The 25279-nt window shown below is 44.0% G+C and overlaps 1 protein-coding gene across 1 annotated transcript in view; it reads right to left on the bottom strand.

Moving 5' to 3' along the window:
* The window catches only part of IA-2 (tyrosine phosphatase IA-2), a 700681-nt gene extending 675956 nt beyond the window's left edge, over window positions 1-24725 (bottom strand). Inside the window, exon 1 of the mRNA XM_075682014.1 lies at window positions 24456-24725. Coding sequence (XP_075538129.1) covers window positions 24456-24522 — 67 coding nt within the window. The 5' untranslated portion in view covers window positions 24523-24725. The remainder of the gene's footprint in view (window positions 1-24455) is intronic.
* Window positions 24726-25279: the final 554 nt, after the last annotated feature.

The following is a 25279-nucleotide window of genomic DNA, read 5'->3' as shown; positions in this document are numbered from 1 at the left end:
CTGCACCTTTTCACTCACTTCAGTGTTCCATACTATTTGTTGACTGGAAGGTTGGGAAGGTGATCCCTGTATTTAAATTCGGTAACCATCATTCTCTCCTAAAGTACAAGCCAATATCTATAACAAGCGTTTTCTGTAAATTACTCCAACATGTAATACTCATCAATCTAATAACATTTCCAGAATCAAACTAGTTATTCAGTAACTTTCAGCGCGATTTTCACAGGACCTACTCGTGATAAACGCAACTTCTATCTTCCATCCATAATGTAATTTCAGCCATACATAAGGGATGGGAATTTAAATGCCTATTTCTCTATTTTGCCAAAGCGTTCGACAAAGTCTACCACCAGTTGCTACTCTTTAAACTGGGCCCACTAAATACGAACCCTAAGATCTTAAAGTGGATTGAGTGTTTCCTGACTCATCGCACTAGATATGTGACGGCTACTAATTGTTCTTCTTCCCCTGTGCTGCAAAACCCGGTGTTTTTCAGGGCTTTATCCTGAGCCTATTGCTGCTTCTAATTTATGTTAACAACCTACTAAAAAGCCTTAACTCCTCCACAAGATTGTTGCGTCATCTTTCGCGAAATAACCAGTGTAAATTATTATTCTGTTCTTCAATCTGATCTTAATAACCTATCTGACTGGTGTAACAAATGTCTAATGACACTCAACGCATATGTAAAAGTACGACTATTTATCACCTCTCCGCCCCTTCCAGTTCTTTCTAATAATTTATCAACGGATCTAAATTGGAGCGTGTCGCAACATGTGAATATTTCGGAGTTCAATAAGCAGGAACCTATCGTGGTATTAACAGATAAAGCATATTTCCAACGATTCTAATCGCGCATGGAGATACTTTAGTAGAAACATTAATCAAAACCCTGCATGTCTAAAACTATTGCTATGCCAAACAGAATTTCGCCCAAAGCTAGAATATGCTGCAGCAATATGTGATCTTCCCTAAAACTCCTTAATTGATGTTTTAGAATCCGTCTAAAACTGATCGGCACGATTTGTTGTCGCGGATTAAAATCAAACTTCGAATCTCACTTTAATGACATCTTCCCTCGGCTTTCCAGACCTGGCAATACGAAGAAAAAAATCACTTTCGTCCTTTCTGAAAAGGTTTCCTTTCGCAACCAAATCCTCCTGCGACATGAATTCATTTCATAACCATCGTATTAGTAGTCATCGTGCGTGGACCACCCCCCGCAATGTGACCCTTCTTCTACGTCGGACTAATCTTTTCTTATATTCCTTCTTGACAAAAACCATCAAAGAGTGGAATCATCTCCCCCCCCCCCCCGCCCATTTGTTGTTGCCACAGAAGAGAACGAGTCATTCAAGACTGCCATCATGAAACTCTTTTCCAATTAGATCCCTTCGAAAAAAAAAAAGAAAACAGATGCCCGTAGCTACCTAACCGAATAACCCAATATGAAACGTATAGGATCTTGTAGAAAAACATGTTTTCCCATTTGTAATATGATATTATTGGCCATGGCGGCCGCATTTCGATGGGGGAGAAATACGAAAAACACAACAACCGTGTACTTAGATTTAGGTGCATGTTAAAGAACCCCAGGTGGTCGAATTTTCCGGAGTCCTCCGCTACGGCGTGCCTCATAATCAGAAAGTGGTCTTGGCACGTAAAACGCCATAAAAAAATATATGATATTATTGGACATGGGATTTATGCGGAATGCGGTGTTTTTTTCAGTAGTAATGGCGCTTGACTTTCCTATTCATTACCATTACAGTGATCATGTAAACCACGTCCTCTGTAACATCCTCTGGGCCTTGAGGGTAGTATAACAAATAAATAAATAGCTAAATAAAGGAACAAACAAATAAATGAACAAATAGACAAATAAATAGATAAATACATACTATTTGTCTGTTATCCTTCACCCTTGAGCACTGTCATGCGGGTGCTTGCTCAGCCTGAAAGCCGCAAGACTTTATCAAGGGACCTAAGCTCAGTCGTTGAGAAATTTACACCTGTTTCAAGACGATATGTTCTGCTAAATCCTTAATGCATTGTTACTTTGCATGTACATGATTGTTTGCTACACGTTTGTGTTGTTTCTTAATTAGAACAAAATGTTTTTTTTTATAAATAATTCTATCTGACTCTTGTTCAGTCGCCCGCAGTGGATATTCCCCGCCACCAGCAGAGTCAGACCAAACCAAACCAAACCGGATTGTTAACAACCAGCCTGAGTTTACACCCAAATTATGCTGACAGTATCGCCTGACTTAGCACTCTGTGTCTTCTGCTGAGAGGCCTTTGAATTCAATGCCACATTATTGAAGTCTTTACCCGGCGGCCCGAAAGACAAGACAACGCATGGAAAGAAGAAGGGGCGATAAGAAGTAACGCGCTATTTGTCTATTGACATTTGCATAAGGCTTATGCAGAATACATTGCGAGTAATCAAAAGTACTGCGTAGAACAGTCTGATGGAGCGGATTATAACCTTCATTCGACAGAAAACGCTTTCCTTTGTCCGAGTCTCATCCTGCCGCCCAACAACATAAATTTCAGACTCGCACGTCGGTCACTTTCTAAAACTTCTTTATTTGTAATTCTCGGCGTACAACGTGTTTGTAGCTGAATACAGAGAGCCTTTCATTCGCGAGGATTGTATGGCTTTGGTCGACGGCTTTCGCTCGTAATAAGTTTACCATCCCGATTGTGCCAATGAGCCGCCCTAGCCCTCGAACTCCTTCATAAAATATATGTGCCCAGGGTCCGAAGAACGATCCGTGAATCATCAAAGTACAACAAAGTGACTTCTAGCGGGAGAAAAAAGAAAAAAGAAACGCATGGCCACGTGCCGTAGACAACGTACATACAAAGCATTGTAGAGAGATTACGAGAGCGGCCTCTGTTTTTCCGTTTCCGAGGCTCGCCGCTCTCTGCCCACACTTCCTAACTCGGGCTGCTGCACCGAAAGCACATGAATTAGCGGAAAGAAAAATAAACAAAGACGGTAAGTGCAATTCTAAACAGAGCGAGAATCGAAGACAAGGCTTTCGTAAAAACTTTGGTTCCATTGGCGGTGTACATGCGACGCCGTGGGAGGATAAAGAGGGCGGGGGGAAAGGAGGAAACCTGAAGCGAAACGCTGGGCGGTATAGCTGAAAGGAGTGTAATCACGAAGATTCCACGGCGCACCGCTTCTCGGTGAAACAAGATATCCACCGAGCCAATTTCGCATATTCCGTCCGAGGCGCCTGCCTTCGTCAAATCAATTTTACTTCCCAAGGATTGTTCGAAAATATACTAACTTTACGGAGGGTGAATAATGTAAATGCGAAGGCCGTTCAGGTTAAGCGAGTTATTGAGCGTTATTGAGCTTGCTCACATACAGACAAGTCTCATTCACATTTGTTCAGATGCCGATCATGTCTGAATCGAGAAAATAGGAACAGATAAAAGTTAACGAGAATATAGCACTTCGAAGAGCAACAAGTAAGTGAATGCGACAATGGGATTGTGACCTTTTTTCCTTTTTTTAACAAAATGGAACCTCAAACAAAAAGAAACGTATTTCATGTTCTGTATAAGCCCAAAAAAAGAAAACAATCGTTCGATACATTGCGCGCCCACTGGTAGAAGCTCAGAACAACCAGTTGGATATCTCATACTGGCATGAACTTTAGTTGCGGATATTGTATGACCACCAGATATTAACGTGGCGAACTGAGGATCAACAGGAGGCTTTTCCTACAATGCAGGAATATTGCGAAGTTTTTTTTTTTTTTTAACACAAGCCGTTAAACTAAACGAGAACATCTGCTGGCAAAGATACAAACGCTATAATCGTGCCATTATATAAACAAGTTCGAAAACAATCATGTACCGAGTTGCAGAAAAATGAATTTAGGGCCAGAAGAGATTATTTCGTTTGAGACGAGGTTCACGTTTTGTTTACGCCGCTCGGTGCGCATCACACCTTCCCGTATTCCGTCCTAATACATCCTGCGCCGGATAAACTACGTAATCCCCGACAGTCCGCGAATTATTGGATCGACGAACAACTTGCAGCGCACTTCGCCCTCCATCCCCAACGGCACAGCGTATTTCATGAATCTTAGTTCGCGCGCTTTATTGGAGAACATCGGACTGAATAAGAAACACGAAATTGTCGAGCTCAGAAATAGAACGACGTTTTCAATATCCCTTATTATTTCTTTTTTCTGGGGTTTCACGAGCCAAAACCACGATATCATTACGCGACACGCCGTAGTGGGGGACTCCGGAATTAATTTTGTCCACTCGAAATTCTTTAACGGGCACACCATGCACGGGAAAAGGGCATTTTTGCATTTCGCCCTTACAAAAATGAATTTAGACTGTCTATAGAAGGTCTATAGACTTCTTATAGACGACCTTGCCTTTGTACAGATATGGTCTTTTTTGATACAAAGTCTATAGACTGCCCATAGACGAAAGTCGATAAGGTTTCTATTTCATTTTGTCAACTCCCATTCTATAGAAGGTCTATAGAAAAAAGTCCACAGGATGTTTCTTTCTTTTTGTCTATCTTCGCTCTATATACTACCGGTAGACAAAAGGCAATACAGCCTCTATTTACTTTTGTTCGTTCTTGGTCTTTAGACTGTCTATAGACGAGAGTCGATAAGGTGTTTATTATTTTTGTCTATTCCCAGTCTACGTATTTCTTCACACACACACACACACACACACACACACACATATATATATATATATATATATATATATATATATATATATATATATATATATATATATATATATATATATATACACATATATATATATATATATATATATATATATATATATATATATATATATATATATATATATATATATATATATATATATATATATATATATACATATATATGTGTGTATCATGAGAAGCCAACAAACACAGACACCAAAAACAACATAGAGAAAATTACTTGTTCTTAATTGCCCCTATGTTGTCCTTGGTGTCAGTGTTTGTTGGCTCCTCATGATATGACTAAAACAAATCGGGCCCCTCGGTTAACCCCCTTTCTTCTCGTATATATATATATATATATATATATATATATATATATATATATATATATATATATATATATATATATATATATATATGTGTGTGTGTGTGTGTGTGTGTGTGTGTGTGTGTGTGTGTGTGTGTGTGTGTGTGTGTGTGTGTGTGTGTGTGTGTACTGCTACGCGACTGCCCGCTCGAGGCACATTGCCTGTATTCGCGGGCTTCTTTCACGCTCGGAAAAGCTTTTATGGAGCACGTGTTCAGCAACCGAAAACTGTATCGGGAGTTTCTCATGTTGCTCTAGAATATTCTCATTGAGACTTTTAATCTAATTATAGTAATTGAGAAGTTGATCAATGAAGACTAATTACCTAATCAGAAGGAAGGCAAAAAAAATAATCTATCTCCAAGCGAAGGCAAACAGAATTACCTAGGTTCTCTCCAGCTACGTAGCACTTGCATATGTTAATGTTTGGCTCAAATTAAGTGAAACACCCTGTATACTTCTCTGCAATTCGAATTATTCTCCAGTTTCCTATATCACCGTCGATGAAGGCCATAGGATTGGACGTCACAAAACGTGATGTTAACTTGAGCGAGCAGCCCGTATAGCGATCTTGCTAACGCGTCAGATGAACTACAAAACAGTCGATACTGTAAAAGTCTTATTGCTTCAGGTTTACATGTCGTCTATAGATGAACTACAGACAAAAGTCGCTAATCTTGGCCCAACCCGAGTGCACTGTAACCAAGCGCAGGTACGGGTGGATAACACGAAGCTACGTTGGATATAAGCCACCGAAATTGTATACTGCTGAGATTGCTGTAGAGCCTATTTATAGACTTTAGTATACACATAGCGTATACCTGCGCATTTGCTGACCACATGATATGATCTACGTAGTCGCTCTCGGCAATCCCGAGAGAGTCTTCACAGTTGTCATAGCATGACGTTTGCGGCAGTAAAACAAAGAAAACAAAACGCTGACACAGTCGTCATAGTCGATATATGAACGCCAACTACAAGCGGATTCCAAACAGGCATCAAACTAACAGCACAGAGACTCGTAATGTTTGTAGCTGACAATGCAGACTTTGTGAGCGTGCGATGAACCGATGTCGCGCATGTGGTATGCGCGTTGTGTGTCGTCCGATTCTGTGATGCTTTTCAAGTTGTCCTCATATCTTGACTTCATCACTAACATCGAATGGTTTTTCATTTACTGATATCCTGCTCTTTAAACTGATCAAAATTTCCCATTCACTTAAAATATGTGCGAAATCCTCTGAGCCTCCCCTCCCCCCCCCCCCCCCCCCCCCCTATTTCGCAGGCGGTATCCCTACGCGGCCACGCATATGCGTACGCCATTGCTGTACTGATTGCTTTGACCTATCATCGGAACAGAAAATTTGCACAAACATATGTGCGGGTATGCCATTTGGCGGTACGCTGGAAGATATGCTAGAAATGCACTGTATTACTCATCGTCGTTTGCGATCAGGCAAGCGCCTGACGGGCCCTGTGACGGCCTTTACAAACAGCGTATTCATCCAAGTGTGCGTTCTAGTTCTATACGATATCCCACAGCGTTTGTAATACAACGTGCCAGCAAATTTCCTTCATCCATGAAAAAAAAGTGAAAAATGGAAAAGAAAAGCAACTCGTTTCGCGCGCGTGGCGCGCAGAGACACAGAAAGAGACAAACAAAAATATTAAGAAGGAAAAGGCGCTCTGAATTCTCCGCGCGCGCACACACCTTCGGGCCCCTGAGCGCCTGCGCATGCGCATGCGCAATGGCAGCAACGGTGGTGCGCCATCTGTCCGCGTCAATTTGAATTCCCAAACAGTGCGCCAGGCAAGTAAACGCTTGTACGAACGCTTGTTGCAGCGGTGTGCGCTGTCTGTACCTTGGTGTCTGTGAACGCGTGTCTTCTTTGCGGCATCACACGTCAACTACACTGAACGGTAAGTTTTAGCAAAGATGTTTTCCGTCAATAGCTCATGATTAGGTGAGCGCATATCGTAGCGCGAACTGGCTGCAAGTAGCGTATAGACGACTCGGGCATAATGTCGGTTTGTCGTTTACATGATAACGCGCTACGCGCCGTGGTTGCTCAGTGGCTATGGTGGTAGGCTGTTGAGCACAAGGTCGCGGGATTGCATCCCGGCCACGGCGGCCGCAATTCGATGGGGGCGAAATGCGAAGACACCAGTGTGCTTAGATTTAGGTGCACGTTAAAGAACATTAGGTGGCCGAAATTTCCGGAGTCCTCCACTATGGCGTGCCTCATAATCATAAAGTGGTTTTGGCACATAAAACCCCACAGTTCAATTTGAAAGGGACAACACGAAACGGTTAAATTCATGGATATGTTCATTCATATAGTTATATTCATCCAACCTAAACATATGCAACCATAAAAGCTATCGGAGAGTGAACCTGCGATAAGCTCAGTCACTCGCAGCTTCGCAACTTAGCCGAGCAAATTAGCGAACAATAAATTAGCCGCTCGGGGAAGCATCTTTACACGTTTCAAACTGAAGGCGTTAGGTTTGACGATAGTTGGAAGATTTTTTTTTCTTTTTCGGGTCTCCTTTATGAACAGTTTAGTGGCAGAAGCTATTTTTCGGGCTATTTGAAAAGCGGTAAATGCCTTTCGATACTTTGGCGTTATGCAGTTTACGTGCTGTTAATCGCTAGGCAGCTGCAGACGCAGATTCGCATTTCGGCAATCGTGCATGGTATGAAGCCCTTGTCGTGCGCAATAACTGTTCCGGTTTTCATTACTGTTGCATTTAGTACCGTCGTCTTGGACAGACTGTATACTACACGCGCTGTACAAAAGATAAAAGAGCCAGATTAACCATTTGGTGGCCTGTTCTTTGTAGATAACGCGCAGATTATTCAAATAATTTAGTGGACATTACGCTTGTCCTGCCCTTATCATCACACCTAAGAGATCGTAACATGTTTTAGTTGATAAGTAACCTTATCAATACGCCCCCATCCATGTGCATTCTACTGAAAGTGTGGCAAATGCATTCATATCGAAGTATGAGAAAAGAGACATTGCAGACTGTTCTAAGCGGAAATAAATTGCAATTCTTAACGTGATTGTTCAAAACTGCAGGCACCATGCTGAGCATGTTCGTTCGGCATGGGGATATTGCATTAACACCTGAAAAATGTGCACAGTCCAGCCAGGTATCTTTGTTTCAGCAATTATTATTAGAGGAATCGTTTGAAAATCTTGCATTTATTTTATTTTCATAAGTACACTGTGTGTCACATGAACCTGTCTTGAAACGAAACGTACCGTTGCTGGCACCGGCGACCAGTACGGTTGTCTAACTGCTCATCATACTGTAACATAATAAAACATTACAATTGTACTGATTCGTATTGGCATGTAGTCTTTAGTCAGAGGTAAACCAAGTTAACAAGAGACATAAGTGATGAGAGCAAATTATATATAAAGCTGCTAATGAACCATAAAAATAACACATTGAATAGTTTTCCCTCACATTGTTGCATCTGCTTTACGCGTGTGTCTCTCTGTGCCTTTGTCTTCTGTGCTGTGCTCGTGTTGGCATGAATTACGAACTTGCCCAAGCCCTCGTCAGCTTTATTAAACAGGGGATTCAATTCAGTTGAATCTGATACTGCATGTCAAGTGACTGACGTGCTATTCGTTTATCAAAAAAATATGCACTGGCAGTAGTTGGCAAGCATTAAACCACAATATTTTTCTATTGAATTTAAGCCACGGGTGTCATAGATTGCCAGGGAATTTTCCATGAAAACAGCCAGGGAAGACTAGGGAGAAGATCGGGGAATTTGAAAATGTCAACATAGGTATGCTGTCTTGTTATATGCCATACAAGGTTTACAGAGAATCTCTCTATCAAACATATTTTTAAAACGTTTAACGTCACAGAAACATTAGACAAACTGGTCCCATTTATTATAAAATAATGGAAGTGAAGCACACTGACATGTCATTTCTTACTGATTTTTTTTTGCGTTTACCAAAAGTCCTGAACCTCGATACCCTAGCAAAATTACACATGTTTGAGAGCACCTTAAATAATTTACTGTGATAGCGTTCATTCGAACTATAGTTTCAGTTCTTTTTTCCAGGAAGTCGATCTGTCGTGTCATGGCACAGAAAGTGCTCGTGTGGTATTTCGGGTGCTCATGTGACATACCTAACATCATGCCCAAGAAGCCTCATTATCTATAAGAAACTAAGACGGGACTATATCAATACAATCAATTCATATGCCTTCTGTGGAAGTTATGGCCAATTTTGCATTGATTTAAGAGTATGAGAATGGCATTTAAATGTGTAGTAAGGAAAATAAATTGCAATGTTTGGCATGATACTGTCAATAATGCAGTCGCTCTTCTGAGCATATCACTCTGCGCGGGCATGTTTAATTACGAGCCGAAAAATACCTAGACAGTGCAACTGAGTAACCTTGTTTCAGCAATTGATATAGAGATAATTTGGGGATAATTACAAATGTCTCGTATATTAATTTGTCTCAAAAGCAACATACTGTTGCTGCAGCACCAGTAGCAGTTGGGACTTTCTAATTGTTCATCATGCCATAAAATGAAACATTGCACAATAGTACTTAATTGTATTCACAAGCAGCCGTTAGTCATAGTTAAACCGCATTGTGTATTGACTTAAGTGGTTTGAGTATATATATTAAGCTGCGTAATGAGCACACAAAGAATACACAATTGTTATTCCTGCCTCACATTGTTGCATCTGCTTATTTGCAGCATACACTTGCAGCATCTTTGGAACATATGACACGAAGGTCATGGAAGGCCTGGCGACCTAGCTTGCCAAGGGGAAGAAGTCTGTAAATCTGTAAATAGTCTCTTTCGACCACATCGTAGGACCTGCATTTTAAGAAAATTAATATATCGCGCAATAAAAAAGAGTTAATGCAATATCGGTGCACTTGTTTTCTCTCTTGCACTGCATGATTCAGCACTAGTGGAATTGCTTCAATTTTTTTAATGTTTATGCAACATATGAGAGTGCACCTAGTTCAGGAGCATTATGAAGCTCTTGATCGCAATGCATAAGTGCAGATGAGAAGCAACACGTGAACATACATAATATACATTCAAATTTTTTGCCGCCATATGTGAAGAAAAATGTAAACTTGTAGATAGCAGATAGCTATCAGATTTCGTTAAAGCGGATGCATTGCATGCAACTGTAATATTTCTAAAATGTGCTCGTGCATTAATGCTCATGCAGTTTTACATAAAGATTCACGACTGTATGCATTGGAGATTTTTCGACTGCTTCCATCCGCACGTATGATTTTCTATATACAGTTCCTTGGATATGTTCACATATGCATGCCGGATGAGGTACCTTTTTACAGACATTTCCAATAGACTGCTTATTAACAACCTCAGCAGCAAGACTTTATATATAATCGAAACATAGTTGGCAAAATGTGGTTTATATAGCTGGTATATAGGATGCCGATCCCAGCTATTTTAGCCAAGCTGGTCAATGAAAATAAGATTTTAAAGAACACGGTGCAAGATATGATATAAAAAGACCTACAGGTCATATCTATGACAGCTGTCCACCATAGTCTTAAATTCGGACCTTGCTGCACAGTCTTTTTCTTTACATTATTCTTCATTGAACAGCTTCACTGAATTTATGTTAGCTGGGACACCCTCTATCGACACTAATTGGCAAATAGTGTAAAGCTAAAGTCAACGGATTAGCTATAGACTGATCAGCAGTAAATGTCTACGTACAGTCTATGCACTTATGGCCTTACAATTTTTGTAGACTAGTCTATAAAATGTGTGAGTCTGTAGAGATTCTATAGACTGTCTATAGATGAATGAAAATTAACTTTTGTAGATAAATGTTGCGAGTCTGCAAAATTATAACTGTATAACACTATACACTTTTGTCTGCAGACATTCTGCAGACATTCGAATACAAACGTGAATTTTCATTAATCTATAGACAGTCTATAGCGTTTCTATAGACTCAGACATTTTATAGACTGGTCTACAAGAAGTGTAGGGCCATAAGTCCATAGACTCTCTATAGACCCGTCTATAGGAATAGTCTATAGATAGTCTATAGACATTCCATAGACTTCAGTCTACAAAAGTAGAAATGTATAAGCCTATACATTTTTGTCTATAGATATTCTGCAGACAATTGTCTACAAGCGTGAATTTTCATTATTCTATAGACAGTCTATAGACAGCCTATAGAACCAGAACCTTTATAGACTAGTCCATTAAAAGTGTATGGTCATAAGTCTATAGACTGTCATGGACTAGTCTAAATAAATGTCTATAGACAGTCTGTAGATTTCATCGACAAATCTCTATAGACTGTCTATAAACTTTCTATGAAAAATTGTAAGGGTCGGGCCCACGAAAACGCTGCCGCTGACGCTGAGATTTTGAACCCGCACCCTCATGCTTAGCAGCGCAATGCCAAAGCCACTACATTAACACGACCTGTTCAATACGCCTTATCCAAGCAATTCTCTTCTGTATGTCTCTTCTTTTTTTCAAGTCTGTTTGGGCCTGTTTCTTATCAGCCACTAGTAATAGTTCAAAGCATTGGCTTTGTACAGATCGTTATTATCAATCGTGTAAACGTCTACAAACCCCAAAAAGTGAAGGAAACGCGGAGCTATCAGTTGTCTCCTAAAGGAGAAACCGCGCACACCTGTTGTCGTCCATGGTACAACCGCTAATGAAGCGTTAAGAAATTGAGCTAAAAATCTACATTTTGTATAGATGAGGCCACAAGCGTAACTGTTCAGATTTTGTACAGATTCAAAACGACTTATCCGTGAGACAAGAGTGAATGCATAATCAGATATGCCAAGGCCAATGCATTATCTATGTAATGTGCTAGAGCAAATTTCACACCACCGATTGCATGCACAGAGGGAGGATATATCAAATGGCGGAAAAACTGATTTACGACGCTGCTGCATTACTTCTCGTTTCGCTTGCTCTGTAAAACTTGAGAACTTATCATTATTACCTAACAATTTTGATTGATGGTGTGCTTATATAACACCATTAAAAAGCTAAAAAAAACGTCTTGAGCGTTATCGGCTATTCTTTTGTTGTTTGTTCTATTTTAAAATTATTTTGTGTCGTCGTCGTCATCGTTGATGTTCCTTTATCTCTTGCCGTTCGGTGGCTTTCGTAATGCTATGTACGAAAGGTAGTCCTTTCCTAATTCTTTGTTTTCTTCATTTTTACAATTCTTGAAACTGCCCTGTTATCCCAATACCTCAAATGCTGCATTCCTTCCTTTAAAAGCATACTTCGCAAACGATGGCTCCACTATGCATTTCGAGAGAGAGGGCGTAAACTTTATTTTCAAATCAATGAGATTCGAGTCCGGCGTCTTTTTAGTGGGTCTGGGCACTCGCCGCGGACGCGGTTCCGAGACCTTGTCTCGAAGCGGCTTCCTCGGCTCGCTGGACGCCCCAGAGCTGTGTTGTCAGGATTTCGAAAACACGTCAACAAACGTGAGTGGACGAAGGACGCAGCTTGTTCGCACTCACGAAGCGCCCGTCGCTGACCTGTATGCCCCCTGGGGCGCTGTTTGCTAGAAGGAATTCACACACCGGCGCTGCGCGAGCATAGGTGGCTGATTTCCATTATTTAAGCAGTATTATCGCTTCGACTTAACGATCGGTGTCGCCCGCCCAGAGTGCGCCCACAACAGACCGAGGTGTTCTTGTTCTGGGCACTCTTCGTCCACTCAGAGAGAGAGAGAGAGAGAGAGAGAAAGCTCTTTAATAAAATGAAGGGAATCCTGCCATTATGCAGGCAGCCGCCTAAATGCTACTCTGTGTGGAGAACGGGTTCGAAGGAAGAAATGCTTTAGAACGGGGATGGTGGGGAAAAATATAAAGGAAAAAAACTGCGGCAGAACCCATTTCATGATGACTGTCGACGGTAATGCGTTAGCATTGAATCAACATAGCGACACAACCTATTTCCCCCGTCGAAAGGAGTTATGTACAAGGCGTGTACTGCAGCGAGGACTCGTCTTTAGCGCTTCCCCACGAACACTCGGCGCCATCTAGCGCCGACGTCGTCAAGCCTGGGGTGGCGTCCGAAGTGCATAGCGAGCCGTACGGGCGAACGGTGAGAATATTTGCTCGTTTCTTGCCGCGCACCCTCTGTCACGTACACAGTGAGCAAAATTGGCGAGGGCTTCGTTGAAGAGCGCCACACACGCAGTGTCTTTGTGGCGCAGCCTGCTGAAGCATCTGGTTGCTGTCCTTGAGGAACCCGTGTGACGCGGCTACGATTCCAGCCAGCATCGAATAAACTCGAAGGATATCTTCTTGCCACGGTAGAATGGCCCACATCTATTGCCACACACCCAGTGACCCCAAGCAGGCATTAAAGAGGTTGACTGAAGACCAGCAGACACTAAGTGACACATACTCGGTGCTCCAAGTGAGCATCAAATAATTTCTTCGGACAGCGGTACGTACTGTTATGGTTCACTGTGCGCAGCGATGAATGGAACGGATGCTAAGCGCCTGAGATTCTACGTGCCTAATCGTCACGCTCGTCAGCATGAAAAGAGTTGTCCGTCGGGTGTGCGCAACGGGATTATGCACTAGTGCAAATCCCACTTTCCTTTGCCCTACGTTTACCCTGTCTACGCCAAAGAGTGGTTTCTCTCAGAATTCCTGTGTGTGGGTTGACCAGTGTATTGACCCGACGTGACCTACGCTCCCTGCCTCCACACCAGTGAGGGGTTTTTCTCCCCATTCCTCTGTGTGGGCTGACCAGCGTGTTGACAAGGCCCTCTAGCAGGTGGCAAGAGAGAATGAGGTCGCCCGGATGGTGCAGGGTGTGAGAAGACCAGCTAGCTGCCACGTACAGGTCTTCTCTGCCCTTGCGTGCAGGAACACGTACGCCGAACGTTTCTGTACTTCTTGTCTTGGAGTGAACCGCTCACACGTAACGATGTATTAAAGTTCTGTTATTTGTTTTTACATAACCCCGCCTGCCCTGCCGGGTCCTCTCCGATGGTCAGTCTGGTTCACGCTCCAAGCTGACGCTGTTAAAGATAGCCGAAACCCCGTCCCGTAGCAACTGGTACCAGCTCGTAACAACTGGTGGCAGCCGTAACAGTACTCAGCCCCGCATCTACAATCGTCAAAGGCGAGAACTGTGCTGAAAAAAAGAAGGAAAGAAAGAAAGGGCTTCGTTTAAGAGCGGCACGTATGCACGCATTGCCATGTACTCAGTGACCATATTTGGACGGATGATTGGTTTCCAACCCCGTTCCATCAGTACAGCAGCCAAATGTTCTCGCCATTCGACCATGGAGTTCACAGTGACTTCACAGTGACCCAGGTTCGCGGGAGTACGGTTAGACACAAAGGCGCATCGTTATATAGCACCCCGGAAAGTAACCTAAGAATGCTAGCGTAATTATTTGCCGCTCTTCAATCAGCTGTTTTATCAGTGCGGCACTGCCGAGATGCGCGCGCGTGGCCTCCTAGTCGAGAAGCGTGGAACGCCGGCGCCTGCGAGCGCCTGACAATTGTTCCCTCGCTTGCCGAAACCCACGAACCGCGTCATTACTCAGCAACCCAAGCTGGCGAGAGGTTCATTGAAAAGTGGCACATAACCACTACATTCGTGGCGCAGCTCGCTAAAGCTTTGGCATGAAAGATGTTAATTGAAAGGCGGCACATATGCCCAGTGCACGTGGGGCTCAGCTTGCTACAGCACCGGGTTGCTGTCCTTGAGGAACCTTTGGGTCGTTTCCGATCGGCACCGGATAGATTTGAGGGATCTTTTTCGTCATTGTAGAGCGGAACATTCCTAGTGGCACATGCCTAGTTACGCAAGTTGAAATCGAAGAGGTTAATTGAAGACTAGCACAGACCCAGTTGCGCATACCCAGTGCTGCCAAGTAGGCGTCTAAGAGTTTCTTCGAGCAGCGGTGCCTACTCAGTCCCGCTTCTATTGTGACCCATGTCGTCGTGAAAGAGCTTCGCTGAAGAGAGGCGCGTATGTCATACTGGCACATAGTCAGTGACGCAAGTTGATCAAACAGTTGGCTCCGAGCCTGATGTGCTAACCATTCGACTACGCGATACCCAGTGACCCAGGTAGGCGGAAAGACGGCTTGACACTAACATAGGTGCAGGCAAACAAATATAGTTCCTGGGGAGTGGGTGAAGTACCCAAAAGATGCTAACGCATTCAAATATGTGACAGTGACGTATACTCGTGAGAAAGACATTGAGAGAGACGGCGAGAGAGAAAAAGCTGAATGTAAATGGAGGATGTCATCCCCGGTATATGAAGGGCTTGCTACTTCAGATGTGGAGTTTCAGATGGCATTATACAGGAGAATGCCAAAAGCAAAAAAGAAGGAAATAAACAAATCAAGCCAGGATGATTAATAAAAGTTCAAATAATGCATACCAAACCTGATTGGCGTAAGTACAAAGCCAGGGCCTTCGCTACTAGAGTTTGTCAATTAAGCCAATTTATTGAAGGAATGTGGGAATAACATTTAATTTTAAGGCGTGACGTTGCTTTTGAAGGAGAACGCACAGGGTCTAGTATGTTTGCTGTCTTTAGGGGTTTCTTGGAAAGTCATAGTAATGAAGTTTCTGTAAGCTGGACATTGCATCAAAATCTGTTCCATGGTTTCTAATGCAGCGCAGTTATCACTGTTCACTGACTTTGTCCGCTCACGTTTCAGTACGTTTTCGCGTCAGATGCGCCCATAACGATTAGACTATGGTACCTGTTGTCATTTCGCTTTCATGTGTATAAACATGGATCCAGATAGTTTCTCCGAATAAACCACGCTAGGAGAAAATTCATTCTTGTATTTTAGGTAATACGCTCTCTATATTTAGTGCAGAGACCTGACCACAGTAGCCCAGTGGTTACGCCGTTACGCTGCTGAGCTTGATGTCATGGATTTGAGCCCGGCCGCGGCGGCTGTATTCCTATGAGGGTGGACAGCAAAACCACTCGTGTGTTGTGCATTGGGGGCACGTTAATGAACCTCGGGTGGTCAAAATGAATACACCACTACGGGCGTACCTCATTTATAGTGATATCGTGGTTTCGGCACGTACAACCGCAGAATTTAAATAATTAATTATTAGTGTGTTGATGGGTTTTGTCAACCTTCGCCACTACCACCACAGCTTCCCGCCGTGATTGCTTAGTGGCTATGGTGTTGAGCTGCTATAGAACCACGAGGTCGCGGGATCGAATCCCGGCCACGGCGGGCGCATTCCGATGGGGGCGAAATGCGAAAACACCCGTGTACTTTAGGCGCACGTTAAAGAAACCCCAGGTGGTCTAAATTACCGGATTCTCTCACTACGGCGTGCATCAAAATCATGTCGTTGTTATAGCACGTAAAAACTCATAATTTGATTTGATTTTGTCATTACAGCGACCGCGATAACGCCGCTGTGCCATCTTGCATGCCATATAAGTAAATACTCTCGAAAAACAGTATTTAAATCTCAAATTTATGTGAGTATGTGAGCATGAATGTGATTACTACAGTCGCTTGCCTCTCTTGGAAGTTACGGAAACAAATTATGATCTAGTTTCATTCTCTTTAACGCTGTTGATTAAATATTTAGGAGCATTCCATTTCTCAACGCTGCTTTTGTGCGCAGGTTCACACAGACAGTTCTTTAATCCCTCTCTGTTTCTTGCGTCCTTTCGTTCCTTTCAGAGAGCGATTTTGTTTTTCTCTGCTCTAAACCAAGTCGTAAACTTTATCCTGCACCACTCTTTCTCTTTGTATCTCTCTTTGCCTCTTCCGTTTCCTTCCCCTCATACCGCTCCTTCATTTTCATGATCCTATTCAATTTTATGGGTGACCACGTTACCTGCTTCGACAAAGTCTGCGCCACCCGTCAGGCAATCTTCCAGCGTGTTCTTTGATCTCGTTGTTGAAACGGAACCTCTTTTCGCTCGCTTCCTTTCTTTTTCTTGTTTCTTGCTCCTTCTCTTGAAGACAAATTTAGTATCACCAATTACCGCTTGGAAAGCTCGAGTCCTAATTTTCAACATTCCAAAACAGGGCCATTCAGAGGAACCAGTGTGAGCTGGTATATATGCACAAAAAAAAAGGAAACAAAAGAAGCCGATTGTTTAACAGCCCTTTGCTTCAGCGGTAGTTCCATGGTTTGAAGGCGTAATGCATTTTGCAGCATAAATGTCAAAGCGTTAATTATCGTTTTGTGCGGCGTAGAGGCTGTTGGAATATTAATTTTTGAAATAATCTAAAGAGAAATCAATATCTATGCTAATGCTAATACGAGAAGGTTATTTTTAAGTGATATCCAAGTTGTTTTAGATAGTCTTGATATAACCAACTTACTCGAACTGTCTTTCAAACCAAATATCAAATGAGAGATTTTTATGGAATTTCATCAGGTTGTCGCTTTCACATCTGCTGTGGCATATATGTTTTTAGCTTTCTTTCTTTTCTGTGCTCGTTAAACACTCGCAAAGCTTCAGACATCATACTTACAATTACTAACATATCACGAAAGGAAATCCGAGATATCTGTTATGCCCTTAACACAGAGTCATTATGCCTGTCCATTACTATTTGGCCCAAGCAGATCAAAATTTAGAAGGAGAGCGAATTTGATCAAGCAAACTGCAGTCTCTTTAACTTATCATCTAGCATACATGTTTTGCGAAGTACTGTCAAGGCATTTTTTTTTTAAAGTTTGATTAGGTTCCTCTTTGATTGTACAACTCTGCGTACGTGAATAAACAGTTGATGGGAAAAAGACATATATTTCTTCCGTATAACCAATATACGTGCTGCTTGGGTAGAACCAATGCTTGGCAAAATTTTAAATTACAGGTACTGTGAAATTTGTCTTATAGGACACTGATGTACATTGCTTTTTTGCTTATCCCTAGGTGTTAATGTGTTTCATGGTAGAAGCCGTTCTTCGCTCATTTGCTGACCGACCCGGAAAGCAGTCAGCTTCCCGGAAAGCAGTCAGCTTGTCGACAAGCTGGAAGTCCCAGCTCCAAGGTGTATGCATTATTCGTAAATATTATTAAAATTCTTGAGAACTATTATAAAGATAGCATATTGCCAATCTGTTACGAAAAACTAATAAAAAGAACCTGGATGATTAACTGGTTAGACAATAGGTCGAAATATTTTACACGCTTTAGTGGAGATACATGCTGAAAAAAGGAATAGTTCCTTGAGCAAGCGCCAATAGAGAATTTTAGTTTCACACGCGAGGAAGCATTGCGCACGACAAAGTGAAACTCCTGTACCCGTTACGCGCCGCTCGCTCGAAACGCTTATATTTTTCGCGTACGCAAGAATATACGGTGATTGCTTTCGCATGCCTACTTGCGCCCTCTCTCTGTAGACGTGAACCCCACCTCAAGCAAATTTATTTATAAAAAAAGAACGAGCTGGAGTCAGAGCCACGTTTTATTGTTGAATACGCGAACTGCGCTTTTGTACTACCTTAAGGTGCGGTCGCCGCAAGGTTTTGAGCTACAAAATCGCTCGCAATGTTCCCTGTGTCCTTGTTTGCTCTCAGTGCTCTTGTGGGAGAAATTATACATTCTCTTGACGAATAAGACTGAGCCTTTCTCGCGAGAGTTGCGAATAGAGCCTCTCACGTGTGTAGGACGTGCAACGCAAACGCACACACTTTACGTGCGGACGGGAGAGACGCGATAAGGTTCTTTACATCCAGCGCATGTGCATTATAGTCATGCAAGATCTTTGCGCGCATAAAGGTCGTGCCCACTTGAAATTAAAGGGCCCCTGAAACGGTTCGGACAAATTTTGTAGACGCGTAGGATACAGCTTAAGTAGAACATTCGCACCACAATTTAAGTGAAGCGTTACGTATTAATGAAGCTACAAGTGATTACAAGTTACCCTCTTCCCTAGCCATGCTTTTCCTCCTCAACTCGTTCGCCGAGCGATCGCGGCTAAGCTCCGCCTTCACTGGTTCTACGTCACGATGCGACGTCACATCGTCTACTTCCGGTTGTTTTGGAGCCGGCCCCCACCCGCGCGAAACAGCTCCGCTAGCCGTTTGCCGTCGACCCCAAACGAGAGCTATCGAAGCAGCGTGCATTGCGAGCATTCTGTCGTAGCGCCGAACGTGTCTGGTATTGCGGTAATAACACACTAGCTGAACGTTTCGACACAACGGTGGAGGCATAAACTCAAGCTGATGAAGGAACTTTAGCGTAGACGTACGTGAGCTGCCAGATCGGTCTCCACGGTCCAGCCACCCGTTGGCGCAGAGCTTAACAAGCGAAAGAAAGAGCTAATATTGCTCTAACCAAGTGTAAAACATTTTAAACATTTACAAAGACAACGTGTTAACGATTACACTCCTGCGAAAAATTTACACCAGCAGCAAAGAAGAATACATTTTGTTACTGCTACTGTGTCTGGTTGAGCTCTATGCCACCAGGTGGCTGCACCGTGCAGACCATTCACATTTGCGCTTCTTTTCATCCCATGAAACGACACTCAAGGGACACGGCCAAGCCCTGTCCCCTTGCGCTTGCGTTTACCCTAATGCTGGATTTGCGAAACGCTATTGCGTTAGTAATCTTCCGCTGTAAAGTGACGGCCGCAATCGCGCAAATCCTGGCGCCGATCGGATAGCGGCAGTGCGATGCGCTGCAGCCAGTCCGCTAGTCTACTGGCATGCAGAGGGACACGATGTCGCAGCTTGACATATTGCCAGTCGCTACGTTTGCAGTCCGCAACGCGATAAAGTCGAATCATAGCGCTCACGAAAAGACAGACCGACACTGATGGCAGCGCTCTCGTCAAAGACGGAGTACGTTATTACACAAGCAGACGACACTTGCTGTGTGCCGGAAGTGCTTATGTGTACTGAAAAATTGTTCTTGTGGATTCTCTTTATGTTACTTTCTTTTTATAAAAACAAATTAACTAACATTCCAACTATTACAAACATCATCTGTTTACCGTAAAGTTGGAAAAATTATCGATCACGTGCCCTGGTCAGCCAATCGGATAGCTCGCCCAACTGACGTCATATGGGTGATTTCCGTCATATGGATAGGGGCGGCTTAATATTCCGCCGAGCAGTGTGCTGCGATCGGCAGCGATATGCATTTTTAAAACTTGATAATAAATTACACGCTTTAAGCGGAGCCCTTAGATGCGTCAATTAATGATCAGGAGGGCCTACTCTAACGAGTCAGTACGTTTGTAGAAAATCGTCAAAATCGTTTAAGGGTCCCTTTAAACCTAATAAGTATCTCGGCGACCGCAAGCGTGCTCCGCCGCAGCAACACAAATAGTGAGGAAAAGCTTGCATTACAGGCAAAACGTGTCCAGCATTGCAAGCTGCCTATTTCAAGCTGTGCCTTTCATAGAACACAGCTTCAAAATGTGACCAAGACTCCCAGAGCCGCATGCGTCAGCGGTCGCGATTGTGGAGGCCCAATTATATGTCATGTGTCATTATGCGAGTACACTTCTCCGGCGATGTGTTGTACTCTGTGCTAGATGCTGACAACGATTCCAGCGTCTAGTAGTCAAGTAGGGGTTCAGAACACGTGCTTCAGCGACAGTTTCAGCACGAAGAAGATGAAAGAAAAATAAAACGCAAGCAACCATCTATAACACTGCTGCACAGCAGATGTCGGCTTGCACAGTGCGATCCCAAGCTTTTCACACCACGAGCTCAGACCATTTCAAGTACACGGCAAGTGTACTGAAATTAGTAGGATGTCGGCTCTGTACAGGCTCCGGGCAGCATCTCACAAGTGGGGTAAGAGAGACGGCAGGATCAGTCTCTAGAAATCAGGGAAACGACGAAGTGCCGTATGGCAATTAGTTTGCAAAGAAATTAACGGCAGAAATATAAAATGACGAGACAAGTAATATGCCTTCCACTGAAAAAACGCTTGTCCAACGTTCTTGTCCCCTTTACCTTATATATAACTAAGTCAATACACAGCTGTATCACTATATGGCAAATGAAACTTAATGCCTGTACGAAATTCCATGCGCGCAACAAATAGATTAGCCGAAAACAATGGCGACGCGACACACCCACGAATGTATCCGAGTTATCGCAGCTGTACAATAACGACGTGAGGTAACGAGCAGCCTAGAAAGAAAAACAGAAAGGAAACGAGAAAAGCAAATCAACGGGGCAGTCACAGGTTGGAGAGGGGACTTTTGGCCGCATGGCACGAACCGTGAAGCGATCGATGCAGGTCTTTCACGCCGCGTGCGGGCTGCTTCACGCACGTACGCCCGCGGTGACAAAAGCGAGGCGCCACCACCGGCGAAGGGCGGCGGAGAGGAGCCAAGCGGCGACAACCCACGCAAAAAGTGTGTGGGACGTGGAGTGAGAAGTAAAGAGAACCCCCCCACGCCCCGTGTTTCTTTCTCAGTCCTCATAACTAAAAAGTTCCGTGCAGACACCCTCCCAATTCTTATTGCCGTCACTCAAGTGCGACCTTTACTGTGAAAAGAAGACAGGCTTAGGTAGGTGATTAGAGGCTGGCGATAACGTATAGAGCGAGAAAACATGCAGGCAGTATGGGTTATTCGAGGTTATCGCTCGAAGATAACGGGGAAGGAGCTGCACCAGATTCTTTGAGGCAAGACATACTCGTGAGGGTATACGGTGTGTCACTTTGTGGAACAGGTGACTTGCAAATTTGATATGTTTTGATGCGGCGAATCGATCCGACACATGTGACGAAGGCTGTACTTTCTATTGTCGAGGACAACAGGATAAGCCATCCCGTGACACGACCACTACGCGACTTCAAGTTATGTGCAGTGGCTTAAGTAAACAAGATAAACCTGCGTCATTGCTCTTCGCAAGTCTCCTCCTTTCTCTCTTTTTTTTCTTTCCTTTCGTTTCTAGTCGTACTACGACGGTAACTAGGCGTGAATGATTGTTAAAGAAAATGACTAACCCCATCGACAGCTAACCTACAGGTGAAGTATTGGACTTTCTATACTGTACTGAAATTTCCCGGGAATACTTTGCTCGCAAACTCTCATCGCTTTGCTGTGTGTAGCAGGTTCCATGCGATATGGTCTGCGTCTTGATTATTCCTTCTGTGGTCGTGGCAATTTTAGTGCTTTACGTTCTTGTCATCAAGTGGCTCACAGTCAAGCACCCCTCAGTTACAGCTAACCAGCGGGAAGAACTGCACATAGCAGGATTCTCACATACTACAAACGTATCCCAACTATTTTAGAGCAACCAATTTAAACCGTGCTAACGACGACCATAACACGACTTGACATAACACACGTGTTCAATATGGGTGTTCTAAATAACGTTCAAGATATCTTTTGTGTCTGGCACCTTATTTCAATATTTTGCGTAGGAATACAACGACAGCCTTCTTGTTGTTGTGTCTTATCTAACAAAATATGTTTGAAATTATCCGCTTTCTTATTTGCGGAGATTGACTGGTCAACTTAGTTTTCGCACTGCAGTGTGATCTGTGGGCACCGTTTTCTTTCCCAGATGATGCTCAGGAAGCCGGTAAAAAAGAAACGAATATTGCTTTCGAAGAAGTACGCAAGCGCACTAGCGCTAATGTAAGTTCATTTTCATAAAACGAAAGATAGCCTCACCATAGCAAAAGTCTAGTACTGATGACTGTCTTACTACAAATATGTTTCAAGGCAATTGCTGAGATTTATTCGCTTTCGAAAACATCACGTGGCGATGGAAAGAAACATACGCTTGCAGGGATAAATCTGTCGCACTCATGCTTACTCTTCTCCAAATGTGTCTTCCACTATTCATGCAAAACATTGCAGTCGCAAACGCAAGGTGTGGAAGTATGGAAAGAAGAAAGCGTTCCCAAATTTGTTCTCATTTTCTCAAGTTGTCTTCGTCGAGCTATTGCGCTACTTTGTTCTTGCCATCGTTTAGCAAGCGACAAAATGTTAGGTAATTGGGTATACAGCAGAGCACCAGCTATCTCCGGACGCATTTAAGAAACCATTCTCGAAGAAAAACAAGAGGTGGGTTGGAGTGGGGGTACAATGGAAGTACAGCGTACAATCATCGCAAACATAGTAGTCGAGACAGACGATTGATACAAAATTATCAAAGCTAAATAGGAGACCTTTGTTGATAAGGTTGCTGGAACACCGCAAAACATTTCCATAAGGGAAAAAAAACTATCCTGAAGGCACTTTCACTGCTAGCGCCAACCTTTATGCTGAATGAAAGCATGAGACCCACAATATTAAACTACCAACTGCAGAAATAAGTAACGTATCATTTCTTGGTCTATGTTCATTCTTAATGTCATCTAGTTGTCGGCGTTACGCTATGTCGCTTATATACTATCCGCGGTGTCAAGGACTCCTTTTTCGCAAACACACATAGCTACGAACTTACAGACGGAGATGCATAGACAATATAGCGTGCTTGTGTTTGGAATGGAAATGTTGTTTGGAACTTGCTTTTTCGAGTGTGCTAAAGCTTCTTTGTAGACGTCACCTTCTAGAAGCCTTAGCAGTTTCATATAGCCCGACCGTTTTGCATTATGAATGTGAAATTCCGTTAACAAACGCGGGAATTGTTCTTTTTTATCGATTGCTGTAGTATTATTAGTCTTATGATTAAAAACAATCTCCCAGTCGATTCGTGTTTCATTTTGCGTTTCTAATTCAACGGATGTTCTCTCGGTCAGCCACCTGCACGACAAGTGATCGCTGGATTCAAGAACAAGATTACATCGAAACCCTTTCTCTTTATAAGCAACTCCGGATAATCCGTCGCGCACCGCAGTCGAACGCCACAGGTTCCTCATGGCCAAAGGTGAGCCATACTGATTACGAAACAAAAACAAAATAGATACTATCTACCAGCTGTGCCTATACCTCGCATCACATGGTCGGCTCAAATAAAAGGGCAGTTGTGCGCAGCCAATCCTCTCGAGGTCAGGCATCTACGGGGCTAAATACACCAGCGCTTTCCCATGCAACGAGCGTCCCATATGACACTCGCGAGTACCGCGGCGCCGCTTCACGTGTTGATCGCGGCCGAGCCAGCGCCGCCACGGGTCTCGCCCGCTGGTCGAACCGCGCGCACTCCGTTTCACTCTGCTTCGGACGAACGTCGCGGGTCGCCCGGGCCACGACACGTTCGGACAATGGCCCCCGATCGACGAGGTCCTTGCGGTACGTGAGCGGCATGCCAAATAGTGGAGGGGAGGCAAAAGAAAACCGCGACAGAGCTCGCAAGCGCGCGCGCACGCATCGCTCTGCTGGCCGTGTTTGTGCAGCAGCGCGGCGTTAGGCTTACCGACACTCCCGTCCGCCGAGCAGGCGCCGGCGACAGCTAGCAAGCAGAGGGCCACCGCGGTCAGCATGTTGCCGGTCGCGCAGGCGGGGCCCTTTTTTACTCCATCGTGAAGCTGTTTCCGAAGGGGCGGCGAACAGACGGCATCGGCTTGGCGAGTGTCGTACGTCTCACACGTTCGCCCGAAAAAAACACCCGGCTCAGAGGGCTGGCTGCTGCGGGCGCAAGAAGCAAAAAAGGAAAAACAAAGAAGCGCCCGCTGGATGTCCGACTGTCCCTCGCTTGGCCTGCGCCAGATGGTGCCTCCCGCGCCTCCAGAGGTTACCCGGATGATCGTGACGTGGCGCCGACGTAGCGCTGACGTTGCGCCGACGTCGCGCTCCGACGCAGGCCGGCGGCGCCGCGCGAGTGCGCGACCTTTCAGTAAGCACGCGGCGCGGCCTCGCGAAGAGAGAAGGGAAGGAGGCAAGGGAAATTGGGAATGGGGGAAGGCTCCCGGAGAAAGAAAACGGGAAAAGCGCTGAGGGGGAAGTGGGGACAATGTACTACGCTCTCGGCATATAAGGTGTCCTCTCTGAATGTGAGCTCGTGCGGCCAGCTGTATCCCATTATGCAAAGCAACGACCGTCGTCGTTCACTCGTCTGTAGGGCTCCTCCCGCCATCTTGGTGATTTACATTCGCTGCTGCCCATTTACCTAGAGGTCTGGAGAGAGAATTTGATGTGTTACCGAGTGGCGACCCTTCTCCTCCGACATGCCCTCGGAGAGCTGTGCGTCAGAAAAAAAAAATAAGAAAAGAGGGTGTGCTGCGTCATCAAAAACGATGT

This window comes from Dermacentor variabilis, chromosome 2 (genome assembly GCF_050947875.1).
Source record: "Dermacentor variabilis isolate Ectoservices chromosome 2, ASM5094787v1, whole genome shotgun sequence".
Lineage (NCBI taxonomy): Eukaryota > Metazoa > Arthropoda > Arachnida > Ixodida > Ixodidae > Dermacentor > Dermacentor variabilis.
This window is presented reverse-complemented; position numbering and strand designations above follow the sequence as displayed.